At 46.3% G+C, this 16,400-nt stretch overlaps 1 protein-coding gene across 1 annotated transcript in view; it reads right to left on the bottom strand.

Annotated features, from left to right (window-relative positions):
• The window catches only part of Tgm3 (transglutaminase 3), a 43,486-nt gene that overhangs the window by 23,926 nt on the left and 3,160 nt on the right, over positions 1–16,400 (bottom strand). The window contains exons 2-5 of the mRNA XM_005380750.1: positions 5,338–5,511; positions 4,761–5,006; positions 4,049–4,167; positions 2,558–2,686 (exon numbers count right to left, since the gene is read on the bottom strand). Of these exons, the coding sequence (XP_005380807.1) occupies positions 2,558–2,686; positions 4,049–4,167; positions 4,761–5,006; positions 5,338–5,511 (668 nt within the window). The remainder of the gene's footprint in view (positions 1–2,557; positions 2,687–4,048; positions 4,168–4,760; positions 5,007–5,337; positions 5,512–16,400) is intronic.

Genomic DNA, 16,400 nt, shown 5'->3' with positions numbered 1-16,400 from the left:
ATGTCTGTCTTTTCCCTTGCTATATATTGGTTATTAAGTTTGGGCTTACAGTTTGGAGTCAATAGTGTTATAAAAATAATAGCAAAGAATTCTGGGCTTTTTTTTTTTTTTTTTAAATATTGACAAGGCTGCTTGTTGCCTCTATCAAATTCAACTGTAGCATTGTCAAAGAAAGTATAAGAATATATGTGTCTGAAAAATGAATGTTAAATCCCACAGAAAAGGGGCTGGGGATTTAGCTCAGCGGCACAGCTCCTAGCTGGCAAGCTTGAGGTCATGATAGGAAGACCCTGTTCTGAAAAAAAAAACAAAAACAAACCTCAAAAAAAAAAAAAAAAAAAAAAAAAAAAAAACCCAAATAAACAAACAAACAAAAAACCATTTTAGAACTTTAGCAGCTAACTTCTCAGAAAGAGTAAAAATGGACTATGCTATCCATTCAGTCATTCATTCATTTATTCATTCGTCTATTTATTTGTGACATCATTTAACTTAGAATATGGCTCCAGTATAAAGAACCATGCCAGAGTGGGAAAAGAACACTGGCTTAGGGCTTGTGAGACCCAAGCTCTACTACCTTTTAGAGATACATGTAGAAATATTTATGAGTGAAACGGTGTCAGAGGAGGCAAAGTCTGGGCTTTATCAAATGATCTGTGGAGGGGAAAGTAAGAGATGAGATAAAACCAGTCTTGAGGAGGCCACTGCTGAGGGGGGTGAAGAGGACATAGGAATTTACTATATTTTGCTCTCTCCTTTTGTGTAGACCTAAACTTTTCCATAATAAAAAATTAAGAGAGGAAAGAAGAAAGCCAGGCTATAGGCTTTGCCTTTGCACTTGTCAGCTTGGTGACCATGAGGAAGTCAATTTTCCTCCCCTGGGATGTAAGTCTTCCCCTCCAACATAAGGAAAGTGAGAAAGCAATGAGCTCAAGGGCAGTGAAGTTTTCGGTCTATGAGGCACTGTCATTTATCCCAGCTGCACAGTGAGAGGCAGAACCAGGTCTCTGAGGGCTGCCCTGGCCTGTGAGTCCCATCCCATTGGGGTGACTCTAAGTGGTGAGGCCTGTGAGAGTGGGCAGTCTGGACAGGTTGGGCTCAGCCTACTCCAGCCCCTCTGTCCAGTGGGGAGCTGTGCACCCTTCCAGGATGCCTAGGCTGAATCCCAGGAGCAGGCAAGATGGTGGCCTCCTCTGGTGACTTAATCAGCAAGATCACCTCTGGCAGAAAGCTGAACATTTCAAAGCTGCCTGGGCCATAATTAGCTCCAGGCCCAGCCCAACAGGGAGGTCTGGACAGCGCATCAGCAGTTGCACCAAGGGAATTGCTCCAAGATAAAGTGGTTTGGCCCCAGGCTGAGAATGAGTCAGCAGTACAGGAGCCCAGCTTCTCCAGTCTCTGCTGGGTAGAAGAGGCTCACCTTCCCAAGTGGCCTTGAACGCCAGCCAGCTTGGCTTGGACTCAGCCTCAGTTTAATGCCTCTTCTTGAAACTTAGTTTCCATAGCTAAGCCCAAATCCATTTCTTCTCTGTCCCCTTTTTTGGCTGCTCTGGTCCTCACTGATCTCAGGGACCCAGAAGTCTCTGGGCCCACCCTATTCCTCTCCTGAAAGGCTTGGTTCCAGACTCAAATTTCTCAAAAAGCCCTCTGATGAACCTCAGATATTTATCATGCAAATGAATGTTGTTGGAATTTTTAACCAAGTAACTAGCTCGTTAGCTTGGAAATGATCCATTTCAAAACTGAAGAGACCAAGACATGCTTAAACCATTGCCCAAAATAAAATGAAGTTAAAGATATTTCTGGGTAATTATTTAAAGTTCTTAAAAGTTAAAATGAAAGGACTTGTTTTGTCTTTCAGCTTTTAACTTGTAGCTTTTGAGAAGTTTGATTTTCTGGTCACTTTTGGTAGAGACACTCTACACACTGAGTGCAGAGCCATAGTTTCCTCCAGGATCGAGCTTGTGTGTGTGTGTGTGTGTGTGTGTGTGTGTGTGTCCTGGGGCAGGACAGTTCTCTTGTGTGGAAGTTCGCGTGAGCTAGTCACAAGTCAAGTTTTCTTTCTGAGTTTCTTGTTTGCACAAGGAACAGAACAGCCTGCTGCCTTCCCATCCCGATGCTCCAGTGCTGTATGCTGTGGAAGAGCTGGACTACAGCATGGCGGTTAACACTTCAATCTTACTAGGGGACACGTCCTTCTTCCCAGGAGGCCCCACCATAACAGAGTCCTCACTTTGTACCCTTCCTTCCTCCTATCCCACCCTTAAAAGGCGAGTTCCCCTCTCATTCGAGAAGGGCCTCACTGCACAGCAGAGATGTCTTTGAAACCTACCAGATGTGCGTTCAGTTCTGCCTCTACCTGCCACCCACCCTCTGTGTCTTGGGAAAGCCCTTGAACTCAAAGAATTCTCTTGTTCTGCACTGGCAAAATGGAATGGTCATAGCCACCAACTGTATTTGGTGAGGTTCCCTTGAGATGACATTGCAGATTGCATGTAACCCAGAGTTTGTGGTCAGCACATGGTAATAACATCATTATCCCTTTCCTGTCACTCACCATGGCGCTCAGCACCCTGCCAACATATTTGGGATCGTTTCTGCGGGCCACATCAGTGGCAGGGTCACGTCGGAAATTCAGACTCTTATCCAAGATGGAGAGGCAGATGTTCAGAATGTCTTCTTCATACTGTGGAAAATGGGATCATAGGTTATGATGAAAGAAATGAAAAGTATCACCTAATTAAGGGAACAGGAGCTACAATGCTGAGAACCACAGGACCTGTCAGGCTCATTCACTCTGTGGCCTCTAGAACCCGGGGAAGAGCCACTGTGCCTAGCCTTCAGCCTACAGACTCATCCCGAGTCCTCACTGACCATGAGACCCGTGCCCCTACCCCAAACTGAGCAGGAGGAAGCTGGACTCAGTCCAGTCCCTTGCTGCCATAGGAGCACAGCTCGTCCAGCTTTGATTTCTGCACATGGATAATGAGGGGCAGACCAACCTCATCTCAAAGGCTCTGTCTTCCTTTGATTGTGATCTTGAGCATATTATGTAGATTCCTGGGAAACTGGTACTAAACGTAAATATGTTACTAAGAGACGTATCTGAAGCAACCATCACAAAATAAGACCTATGGTAAGGAATTGTTTCTCACACTGGCTCCTCCTGCCTTAAAGTCTTTGCATTTGGTTTTCCTTCTGCATGGAATCCTCCTCAACTTGCCTCTTTCTGGTAGTGGATAAAAAACTCCTTCGCCAACCATGTCACCAGAAACAGCCTCCCTTCATCAGATAGATGCACTGTATAGTCTTACCTGTCTTTTCCTTTTCTTCCTTCTAAGGAAATTGGTTACAAAACCCAACACAGAGAAGGCAAAGCAGGTTTGCTCTGGTTGACCATAGAATGGGCCAGGGATAGTGGAGCAGATCCCTGTTTGCACCCTCCTGGACATCTCAGGCACCCCACCCTTCGTTCTAATATCTTTATCTTCTGGGAGAAAAGGAAAAGGTAGAAAGGCATCCCTGAACCTTTCTAAGCTGAGCAAACCTGGAAATGCTCTGGACTGAGATGTAGATCAAGGTAATACAGGACAGAGATGCTATGGCTTTGAAAGCCAAGTGCACATGGCAAGGAGATCTCATCACATTTTTTTTTTTTACACAGAATGAATAATAGAAGCTATGTTATTGTCCCAAGGGTCTTTCCTGTGCCTTACAATTATTTATGTATCAGGGCACCAGTAGTATTTTATTTTAATTTAATTTAATTTAATTTTTTACCAGCAGTATTTCATAGCATTGATTGAGTTACACATCTGTCTCACCCACTGGGCTGTGATTCCCCTGTGAAAGCAGAAAATCTTATTCTTTCCTATTCCTTCAGTGTGCAGCTTGGGTTCTGGCACATAGTAAGTGGTCAGTGAATGTCTTCAGAATGAATGAATGAATGAATGACAAATGGACAGATACAGGGCTAATCTGTGGGGCAAGCTGCTGAGCTTCTTGCATAACAGGATTATTATTCTTAGCCTCCTTATGACCCTTTTACCTGTCCAAAGTTCCAGCCAATCATGCCAATTCGATTTATGCTGCCCACGAAGATGTTGCCAGAATCTTCCTCAACGTATTCTTGTCTCTCAGCCTGGTTACTCATAAAGACATCATCCGCTGTTTGACACAAAGAGTAGATACCAGGGACCAGAATCTCACAGAAGATGAACTAGCTCAGGCCTCTTCCCACTCCTAGTGCGAAGCTGGAACAGCCCACCTTCTGCCGTCTCCCCACCTCCACTCAGGAAGGAAGTCCTAGGCTTTAATGCTCTCATCTTTCACAGTGGGAACTCTGGGCTGGGAAGAGAAGCTAGGCCATCCTGGGGACTGGAAATGAGACCTCCGGGATGAGACCCTTGCTCTTTCAGGCAAGAAGCTATTGCGATACTGCAGTATTGTAGGGTAGTCGTTGTCCCCTATAATTAACCATGCTCGTCCGTGTGTAAAAAGCTCAGGGGTGTTCACTTGAGCAGCACAGGAAAAACCAGAATGTCCATATATAGGGAGGAATTTGAGGATCAGAGAGATAGAGTGACTGTTCAGATACACACAGCTGGTTAATGGCAGAGCTGACCTCTAGCTTCTCTGAGCTTTCCATGGTCCACAAACTTTCCCCTATCAAACCTGAGCCCGTGAACAGTGTTTCCCGATCTCCTTTCCATACTCATTTCTTAGATCAGAGCTGGTAGCGTGGGTGGATAGAGACCTACCTTGTAACCAAGGGTTAAAGAGCAGTGCGAACGTCCCAAGTTTCACAGAGGAGACCCTGCCCTTGGAGGAGATCTGAAGGCTCATTGTGTACCATCCGATGGGGGCACTGGCAGGACTAGAAATGGCAACAGTCAGAGCATTGCCATTATTTTCCCTGACCTCTGCAGCCCAGCCGCCGCCTGTGTTTCTCCCCCTGGAGACTGGAAATGTGGCCTTTGTCCTGGCCGACGCGGAGGGGTTAGGACCTGCAGGAAACCAAGGAGTGCTGGTCAGACCACAGAGACAGATTAGGCTCCCGTACAACTGCAGGGGCTTTCTGGGGCTCCTCACCCAATGAAGCACCCTGTTAAAACTACCCGCTAGAAGTAACTAGAGAGGCCTTGGGCCACATCCCTCTTTATTTGAGGATGACAACTCTCAGGCTCAAGATGGGAAGCCACTTGTCCAAGGCCACACCAAATCCATGCCAAAGCTGGGCTGGATCCCAGAGCCTGGTGACCTAGTTGCCACCCCCCTCAGGTGGCACCAAGGACTACTCAAGTGGCTGTGTGGGTGAGAGGGGAGGTGAGCAGGTACCTGTTTCAGCTGTGAGATTCAGACCTTCTTCAGAGTCAAGAGTACGGTTAAAGTTCATTATAATACTAAATATTTGGCCTCTGCGCAAGATGATGTCCCGGGTGGAGAACTGTCCCGTGTGATGTTCACGCCGGTTGTTGGCCACCTGCCAGTTGACATTCTGGAGTTCTAAAGCTGTGAGACAGAAAGCAGAGCCTGAAGTCCCGGGAGGCAGGGGGCAGAGGTGTGGGGAGTGAGTACAAGATGCCAAACAGGAAGGTGTGGATGAGCCATGCGGGCAGAGCCTAACTTCTGGAAGGAATCGAGATAAAACCCAAAGACTTTTGAGCCTATGTAGCAAGAACATCACAGTTGATTCTCATTCAACCTTTTCAGGTGCAGATGCCCCAAGTCTCGTGACTCAAAATAACAGAAATGCCCTGACCCTCTCCCCTCCAGCCTCTCTCTCTACCTCAGCCTCTCTCTCATGGGATCTCTCTAGGTAGCCTAGGTTGTCCTTGAACTTGGGATCCTCCTGCCTCAGCCTTCTGAGTCACTGGGATTATAGTCTTACATCACCACACCTTATTCAGTGGAAGCTCTCCACACGCTGTACTCTCTGCTGGCAGGGTCTTTCCCCTGACATGGTGACCTTGAGGCCTCCAGGAATAAGCCACTCAGGAAAGCTTCTCCCAGCCAGCCAGGACTATGACACTAGAGAACCTTGTCCTGTCTGCTTTCAGATTTTCTCATTGCTTTGGGGATGGAAGCTGTGACAGAACTGGAGAAGAGGACATATCAAATTCACGAGCTGGGCTTGCTTTTCTGTCCCATCATACAAGACCCTGAGGACCCACGTCTTAAAATTCTCAGCCTCTTCTTCCCATGTGATTGTGGAGGCAGCTGAGCTGCCATGATGCACAAGGAGTTTGGCTCATACAACTATTGAGAAATCTCTTCCTTTGAGCTGTGTCTGAGATGTTATGTCACCTCTCCTCTGCAAACCAAACTGGCCTCTGTTTTCACCATGAGGTCACAAGTGCAGGGGGTATGATGCGCACTCAGGGTCAGACCCCTGCTGTCTTATGTGTCAATCTCCCCATCAGAATGTGCTTCCTGAGCTCTGTTCTGATGCCTAGCACACTGCTTGCCTGTATTAAGATAACCAGACACATACATGAAGGAACGTGTGAACAAAGGAAGAAAAAACCTGACTACAGTGGAGTGTAAGTGGTAATGGATACAGATTGGGGTGAACCCACCTCACCCAGATGAGAGACACAGGGAGGAGAAAACCACTCCTTCCAAAAGGTGTAGGGGTCTAAAAAAGCTGCACTGAAATGCTGGGCCTTAAAAAGAATACATACAAGTGGCCAACGTTTATATGAAAAAGTACTCAAAAGACAAAAGGCAAGAGATGGTGTTCAGGAGGTGGAAGAAGGGAGCCCTTGGACACTGTGGGTGGGGATGTGAATTAGTGCAGTCATTGTGGAAAACAAGATGGAGAGGCTGGAGATAAAGCTCAGCGGTACAAGCGCCTACCTGGCAAGCTCAAAGTCCTGAGTTCGATTCCCGATACCAAAAAAAAAAAAAAAAAAAAAGAAAACAAGATGGAAGTCCTCCCAAAATAAAACTAAGCCAAATATGGTGGCCCATGCCTGAAATCCCAGCAGACCGGCAAGCTGAGTTTGGAGGATTGCAAGTTAGGAGTCAGCTTTGGCAATTTATTGAGACTGTTTCAAAAATTAAAAAAAAAAAAATAAAGAGCTGGGGAGATAGCTTGGTGTGAAGACCCTGGGTTCAATTCCCCAGTACTGCAAAAAAGAGAAGGAAAAAGGAAAAGAAAAAATTAAAACTAGCACTAGCACATGATCAGCAACTCCACTACTGGCTTTACGGCCAACGGAAATGAAATTGGTATGTCAAAGAGACATTTGCACTCCTGTGTTTAATGAAACACTATTTGCAATAGCCAAGAAATGGAAACAATCAAAGTGTACATTAGTTAATAAATAGATGAAGAAAATGTGATACTGTAGCTATACACATGGAATACTACCCTGTCATCAAAAGAATGAAATCCTGTCTCTTGTGACAGCATAGAACTGGAGATCATTATGTTAAGTGAAATAAACCAGACACAGAAACAGATACTGCGTGACCTCACTCATGTGAAACATGAAAAAGTTGATTTCATCGAAACTGAGGGTGTAGATTTGTGATGGGGAGGAAGGACAGATAAGAAAGGTTGATCAATGATTAAATTATAGTTAGAAGCTAGGCATGGTGGTGCACGCCTGTAATCCCAGCACTCGGGAGGCTGAGGCAGGAGGATCACTGTGAATTTGAGGCTAGCCTGGGCTACAAAGTGAGCTCAAGGCCAGCCTGAACTTCATCGTGAGACCCTATCTCAAAAAGACAAAAAAAATAAAATAAAATAAAAAATAAAGTAAATAAAGAAATTATAGTTAAAGAGGAGCAAGAAATTCTTTGAAGCTGGGTGTGCTGGCACACACCTATAATCCCTGCCCTCTGGGAGGCTAAGGCAGGAAGATTGCAAGTTTGAACCAAGTCTGGGCAAATTTAGACCCTGTCTCAAAAATAAATAAATAAATACAGATGAGATGTAGCTCTGTGTGAAGGCCCTGGGTTCACTTCCGCAGTAACCATCCCCCTCAAGAAGGTTTTTTGAATGTTTTCACCAAGAAGAGTTGGTAAATGTTTGAGGAGATAGATATATTTAACCTGATTTAAATATTACAAAATGTTTGCATGTATCAGAATATCATACGGTATCCCATAATATCTACAATTTTTATGTTTTTATTTATCAACTAAACAATACATTTAAATTTAAGGAGGAAGAACCTACACCCTGGGCCATCAAAGAGAATGTTTTGTCAGTGGCAGGAGAGCAGCTGCATTTCCAGGCAAGGGGAGGAGACACCCTGAAGGCCCAGCAGGGTGAGGTGTGCTATTTGGCTAGAACAGAGGCCTGGCAGTGAGGAGAGCAGAAGCGGATGGGATGGAGCAGAGGGCCAGGGTGGAACAGGAGCGGCTCCCCCCGAAGCAGCTATGGAGACCACGCAGAAGCTCTCTGTCTCTCTGGGGTCGTGGGTCACACACTGCTACTGGAAAGGATGCTCAAGAGGTGGTCAGACCACCAGCTCAGGGAACAACTGACACATTTGTTCATTGACTGCTGAGAAAAGGGAGGACAAGAACGACAGAGGGAGGGAGAAAAGATAAGTGTTCCTGTTTGTGAATGTCTAATGGAGCCAGCTCACATCCGAGACCCTGTGTGGCACACACTGAGCTCCACTCAACTAGAGAGCCAGGCTGCTGGGTGCTGTGTATCTCTAGGGCAATGGTCTCAACTTGTAAGCCTGTGCCTGTTACCTTCTGTGCATTCCAGCAGTTGAGATTTGATAGAGCTTTACTCTTGGTCTTGCTTTAGAACAAAGAAGGGCTCTATGGAGCATGGTTTCACCCCCTTTCCAAACCTAAAGAGTTATATGTCCTTCTCCAGGGGAGGCTGGCTCTTCTAGAGCATCAGGCCTCTTACAGCAGAGCGCATGCCCCTGGGTGGCCCTCTGCCCAGCACAGTGGGGAGGAAATGGAGTAGGAGGAAGTCTGCATCTACAGCTGGCACCTCCTTCCCCTCCAAAGGGCCCTTGCACTTCTTGGCTCTACCAAAGATTATGCACTCTTTGCTCTGGCTGTGATGGGTAGCAGAGGCCTCCTCCATTCATCCCAGAGACCAGTGGCTTGTCCTTCAGGAGAATGGCCAAGACAAGCCTGAGCTCCAGCGTGCTTAGGCTGCAGAGACACTCTCTCCAAGGGACAACCAGCAGCAAGGAGACAGGTGCACTTTGCATGACCTGCTAGGTCAGACCTGCAGTGATGGTGGTGGCGATGATCAGAGCATTGGCAGATGTTTACTGGGCATCTGTGTGCCAGTCATCATCCCAGGGGTTTACACGCCCATTAACCTGTGAGTGGGGCATGTGCAATCCTCTGTTTTACAGAGGAGGAAGTCAAAGTGAAGAGCAGCCTCGGTCCTGGTCAACCGCTGTTTAGAGGAGGACTGCAGCCATGCAGCCTGGGAGTCTGGCCCCAGCCCACACTCTGTCCCTGTAATCCAGACACCAGGTGTGAGAGTCAGTGGCAAGGAGCTCCTTTCCCATGAGGGTGTTGTGGGCTATTCATGGCTTCTCTGAGCTGGAGGAGGATAAGGAGCACTCCCATTTGTTACCAGCCTATAGTGTGTATGAAAAATAGCCTATGTATATTATTGATGAAAACTTACAAGTAGAAATTGAGGCTCAGACAGACAAAGGACTTTATTTGAAGTCCTGTACCTAGGAGCTGGCAGAGCCAAGACTCAGAACCCAGGTGTGACACCATAAGAAACACATTTCTGGTCTCTGCCTGAAAAGACCTAGAGCACAGTTCCTAAAACCCTTGGAATCTTGGAAATGATGATTATCTTTTTATGCTAATGAGATGAGTGATGGCTGCCAGGCAACCATGTAATTGGAGGGTTGGAACTTTCACCCCTAGGCCCCTCAGCTTCAAGGAAGAGGGAGGGACTGGAGACAAACTTCACCAATGAGCAGTGATTCATTCGATCATGCCTATGTCATGATCCTCCATAAAGACCCCAAAGGTTGGGTTTCCATGGGTGAAACACAAAGGGCTGGGAGGATGCACCTTGTCCCACGCACCTTGCTCTTTCTGAGTTGTAGCTTTTTATAACCAAGTGGTGAGCTAGTCAACAAACTGCTTTCCTGAGTTGTGAGGAGTTCTGGCAAATCTTTAAACCCTAAGCATTTTATGTCCAGTTCCTCGGAAATACAGGTAATGACCTGGCTTTTTTTTTTTTTAATGTGGGGACTGAGCATAGGGCCTTCCAAGTGATTTATATCCCCACTCCTTGTGTTAAAAAAATTTTTTTTTGAGGGAGTGTCTTGTTAAGTCTGTAAGTTTCCTGGGCTGGGTTTGTGCTTGCAATCCTCCTGCCTCAGGCTCCTAAAGTGCTGGGATTAAGGCTGGTGCCACCAACACCTGCACTTTTGATTGGCAAGTAAAGGGAGGGGAGTTTTGTGGGGCTGAGCCCTTACCCCACGGGGTCTGTGCTGACTCCAGACAGTGTCATAACTGAACCAAATTGCAGGGTACTGAGTTGGTGCCCACTGTTAGCCAGAGAACTGCGTGGTATGGAGGGAAAAAAAATTCCACGCCTTTGATGGCTTGAAGTATTGAGAGTAGATCAGAAGTTTTTACTGACCCTACCCTGTCACTGGGCCCCTGATGACTCATCATCTACCCTCAGGTATCTGTATCCCAACAAACAGGAGAAAATGGGCATCTGGAGGATATGAACGGCGTTGCCGGGTGGCAGTCTTCAGAGGAGATGTGAAAAGGGGGCTGGTTGCCTTGGCATCCCCAAGGTTGGAGGGGGACAGGTGGGACTCATGTGCATAGTACCACCTGGGCAACTTCTAAAATGTTGTTGTCCTCCCACTGGCTGCTTCTTTAGTCCTTGTACCACTCCAGAGCCAGAGAATTGGCTCTGCCAGTCCCCAGATTAAGGATCTGGTGATCCTGTGTACCCAAGGTCTATTGCCCCCGACCCCTTGGACCATTCTGCCGAAAGTGCGGGAAGGGAAAGGAGGGACGGTACCAGCCATCCAAACTTTTTCTCAAGTTTGCCATTTATATAAATCCTTGAGTCTCACGGTTGTTTTTTGCACCATGCTGGGAGATTCCTTAACTTTCTTAGTTTCCTTTTAATATCAGACAAAGTATTTTGCAAGTATAGCTCATCTGTTATTAAGTCTCTCAAAATAATTTATCCCTTTTAAATTAAGGATGAGAATGTGGTGAGCAATTTACCGGGAAGTACAGACTGAAAGATAAACTACCAGAGGATGTAAATCCAGAACGGCAAGACAATACAGAAGCGAAGAAGGGAGAAAGGAGGGCAGCGTTCCATTGTTTCTACAACTGACTCACCAGCTCTTACACTCAGCAACTGTCAGAAGGAAAGGAGGGCTGAGGTGCGGCTCAATGGCATGGTTCTTGCCTAGTGCACACAGGGCCTGGGTTTGATCTCCAGCACCCTCCACCAACAAACAAACAAAAAATCCAAAAAACAAAAATAAAAAAACAAACAAACAAAACCCCCCAGAGAGAATTGCTCCTAATTCTTATTCCTGGCTCAAGGACCTGGGGCCTGGAGGGGCGATTTGCCTGAGAGAGACCCTCTCTAGACTCCTGTTCTGGTGCTCATCTCACAATTCTGTGTCACCTCCTAAGTTATTGCTTAACTTCAGTGTCAGCCCTGGGCAATCGCTCGGATTTTGTTTCTTTCCGAGGATATCAGTCCTGCTGTGTCAGAGCCTGCTAAATTCTAAGCCAGTACTCACTGGCCCCTTCTTCCCTGGTAATAAATCTCCCACTTAACAGGCTGTGTTTCCTGGGCTCCACTGCACTTCAGGGGTTGTGTCACTCAGGTCTCACCAGCGACCTGGATGCAGAGCTTCTGTGTATTAACTTCCAGGGAATCTTTTTTTTTTTTTACTTCTTTAAAAATTGTAGTAAAAGGCATGTAACAAGAAAATCATCATTTCAAACCATTTCTTTTTTCTTGGTGGTACTCATGGGGATTGAACTCGGTGCCTTTGTACTAAGCTACATCTCCAGCCCCTGCTGCCTTTTTAATTTTTTATATTGAGACAGGAGCTTTTTAAATTGCTAAGTTGCCCAGGCTGGGCTCAAACTTTGGATTCTGTTATGTCAGCCTCAGAGAGTGCTGGAATTATAGGAACATGCCAACATGCCTGGCTCTGTTTGAGCCATTTTAAATTGTAATTCAGGGGCTTCTGGTACATTCGCAGTGTTCTATAACCATCACTACTGCCTGGTTCCCCACACAGAACTATTCCTTAGCACTCACTCCCCATTCCCTATTGTTTCCAGATCCCAATAGCTGCTAATCTACTTTCTTCCTCTATGGATTTGCCTGTTCTGGATATTTCATTTTTTTATGTACCTTTTTTTTTTTTTTTTTAAGTTTTTAAATTTTTTTGAAAATCTTTTTGAGACAGGGTCTTGCTATGCAGTTCAGGCTGACCTTGAGCTTACTTTATAGCCCAGAGTGGTCTTGAACTCAAAATGATCCTCCTGCCTCAGCCTCCTGAGTGCTGGGATTATAGGCATGTGCCACCACACCTGGCATAGTTTTAAAATTTTATTGGTACATTTTAGATGTACATAATGATAACATTCATCATAGGGAATTTGTACCCTTACATGGTATATCTTGGTGGTTCTTTTTTTCGCATTCCCTTCCCCATCCTTCAACCCTTCTTCCCCTCCTTTATTTACAAAAGCTTTGTTTCCATTTTTGCCTTCTATTCTCTATTTTTTTCTTATCCCTTCTTTCTTTCCCCTCCTTTCCTCCCTTGTTTCTCCTCTCATTTGAACATTTTCTTCCTATGTCCCAATATCTATTATACATTTTGGTCCTTATTTACACTTTTGGTTTCTCACACCAGAGAAACAATTCGGTATTTAAACATGTGTTTCCAATTTATTTCACTTGAGAATATGGTCTCAAGGTGCATCCATTTAGCTAGAAATGTCTCAACCTTATCCTTTGTTATGGCAGAGTAGTACTCCATTGTATTAAAAACCACATCATCTTTACTCATTTGTTGAGAGCATTTGAACTGTTTCCAAGATATAGCTATTACAAACTTTGTGGATACTTCATATAAATGAAGCTTCACCGTATGGGTCCTTGGGTCTGACTTCTTTCCTCAGCACAGTGGTTTTTTTTTAAGATGGTTTGCTGTGTAGTGCAGGCTGGTCTTGAACTCACTTGTGTAGCCCAGGCTGGCCTCAAACTCATGGCGATCTTCCTGCCTCAGCTTCCCAAGTGCTGGGATTACAGGTGTGCACCAGCATGCCTGGCCTCAGCACAGTGCTTTAAAGGCTCATTGCTGTTGTCATATGAACCTGCAGTTCATTCTCTTATTACACGAATATAGCATATTCACTCATCAGCTGATGGGCATTTGGGTTGATTCTACCCTACGGCTTTGCGAAGCGCTGACTAGTCACAGGAAGAGTTTGTCTGAAGATCTGTTTTCAGTTCAACTTGAGGAAACCTTTCTTTAAAAGCAGTTGGCAGTTATCCTTGGCCTGTTTTTGTCCTTCTTTTTACCCTGCAGTCTGGAGTAGAGGCCAGCTCAGACCATGCAGGACCATGCCCTAGAGACGGGAGAGGGGGTTGTGGACAGAGTCGTCCCCTGCTCCCAGAACTGCGCGGTTCTCCCACTGCCCAGAGCTGCCCATGAGGAAATTAACCTTTTTCTTTCTAAAGCACTGTTACTTGGGGGTTCACAGTCGTGCATATCCGAACAACCACATGTGCCCATTAATGGACCCTTGCCCACCTAGCTGTGGCTCACCTGTAGCAGGAGCGATGAGAGTGGCACAGAGAAGACGGTGAAAGGGGTTGCTGTGGGCTGAGGAGAACCCTGCCTGCCCACCCTGGCTCTGTAATCCAACTGCCTGCAGCACGCTGGGCACTCTGCTGCGCCTTGCTGAGGATCCCTGCTCTGAAAGTGCTGGCGGGTGGGCTGGTGTGGCAGAACTAATACTACAGGGGGCGAGGCTCTCCCACCTGCCCAGACCCCACTCCCCAGGTCCCTTTTCTGGGCAAAGATGTATTTTTTATCTTACAGATGTCGAGTTAATTACAGTTGACAGAAGTGCTAAACATCATCTACTTGAGTGGGTTGTTTTTTGTTGTTTGTCTGTTTATTTGTTTTTGATACTGGGGATTGAATCCAGGACTTTTTTTTTTGGTACCGGGAATCGAACTCAGGACCTTGTGCTGGCTAAGCAGGTGTTGTGCCGCTGAGCTATATCCCTTGCCCCCGAATCCAGGACTTTTGCACTGAGCTATCTATGTAGTCCTTAAAAAAATTTTTTTTTAAAAAATTTTGAAACATTTAGCCCTTCCTAAATTGCTGGGGTTGTGGTTGAATTTTTTTGTTTGTTTGTTTTGTTTTCCCGGTACCAGGAATCGAACTCAAGACCTTGCGCTTGCCAGGCAGGCGCTGTGCCGCTGAGCTAAATCCCCAGCCCCATGTGGTTGAATTTTTGATCTTTCTGGCTCAGCATGTCACAGTGCTGGCTTTACGGCATGTGCCTCTACACCTGGCTTGAACTTTCTCAAGAAATATATTTTATACACTGTTCTTATACATTGATCTGCAACTGACACAAAGTTTCATGAAACAGTACCCATTCTACTATGTAGAATATATTCTGATATTTTCTCTACTACTTCATTTAAAAAACAAGACAAAACAAAAGCACACACACTGGTCAGCTTGCACTGAGCTAACTTCACAATCTTCTGCTAGGAACAATTAGCAACTTGAAAAACACGGATAGAGTTCAATATTCCCGTGTCACACATTAGAAAACGGAGACTCTCAGAGCAGACTCAATGTGCTGAGGTGAGAGAGTGGTTTAAAAGCGTGCGTGCCCCAGAAGCCAGACCTCAGATCCGAGTCATGGGAGGACGGTGAGTCATGCAGTGCCCCGCCCGCCCCATCCCTGGGGCATGAGCACATCTCCACCTCTGGCTCCGGGGGCGCACACGCGTCCTTGCTCAGCCCCAGTTTCCCTCTCCACCTCTCTTTCTAGCCCGTGCCGTTTCCTTCTCGCTTTCGCTCATGTCCTGACACTTTCAAGCCTGTGCAGCAGAAGCGGCACAATTTCTTGGCCCCCAGCCAGTGGGAAGCCTGGGGCTGCTGGCCTACAGGGGAAGGTGCTGGGGACACTGTCTGAGACAAAGCAAAATAAGCCCTGGGCAGGTGGCTTTCCTTGTCCCTAGAAATGGGGCTGTTAGACCTGAACCTCCTTTTTGTAGGGTTACTGTTGGGAGCCCAGCTATACCCATCCCAGCCCTGGAGCCTCCAGAGTTAGATGGAACAAAGGCCATGGGATAAAAAAATACAATGTCAAAAGCAACATGAGGAAAGGAGGGCTTGAAATTTTTATGAGCCCCCTGCCATTAAGGCCCTCTTCTGGGCCAGACACTACACTATAAGCATTTTACCTGCATTATGTCCTTTAATATAAATACCTTATGATGTTGTTATACCCATTTTACAGATGAGGGATTTAGAAGTTTAATCAGGCGAAGCTTTTTGTCCAACATCACAAGCACAGACGGGGCCTGAATCCGAGTCCAGACAGAAGCTAGCCTTGCCTGAACAAGGATGATTGAGCTCCTGTCCTGCAGCCACCCAATATGGTTGTGGTGGCGACTCAGGTATAGTTCCTGGAGGCTGCCAGAGAGAAAGGGCCATCTCCCCCCGCTTCAGCATGCTGTCAGGGTGAGAGGAGGGGTGGGTAGGACTTCTCACCCTTTCCCTTCCAAAGAGAGTTTAGAATCTCTTAGTGGCTTGAAACTGCAGCTGCTGGAAGAACTGCCCGGGGAGTCTGTACTGGTCTGTGTCCACCCCAAACCAATTAAATCAGGATCTGGGTTGGGGCAGCACTGGTATATTTTTTAAGCTCTCCTAATGATTCTTATGTGCAGCCAAGACTGAGAATCAGTACCTCAGGCCTTGGTGTCCTCTTACAGTTCAAGGAAGCTCGTTCACATTACCTGTCTCACCTGAGATGCACAGTGGCTCTGGAGGGTAAGGGAGGAGTCACGGTCCTCTCCTGATGTCCTCTCACACAGGGGAAAATAGGGCTGAAAGGGGGAGGCAAACTCCTTTAAAAACATCTGTTGCCCTGACCAAAGACTGATAGAATGCTTTGCCCAGCAAGCAGAAGGCCCTGGGTTTGGTCCTCAGCATCAAAGAATTAACACTTTTCCCCCAAAAGAAGAAAAAAATAGGCCCCAAAACCCCCAACCAACTGAACAAACAACAAAAACAAAAACAAAAAACCCTAACTTGGACTATATTCTTGCCCCTCCCAAGTGACGGAGAAGAAATCTCCTAATATCAGCACACACCTCAGCCTGGCATGTGGGCCCTGGGGAG

The sequence above is a fragment of the Chinchilla lanigera genome, unplaced genomic scaffold, assembly GCF_000276665.1.
Source record: "Chinchilla lanigera isolate Chin_1 unplaced genomic scaffold, ChiLan1.0 scaffold00014, whole genome shotgun sequence".
Lineage (NCBI taxonomy): Eukaryota > Metazoa > Chordata > Mammalia > Rodentia > Chinchillidae > Chinchilla > Chinchilla lanigera.
The sequence above is the reverse complement of the archived record's forward strand: the minus strand, read 5'-3'. Positions and strand labels throughout refer to the sequence as shown.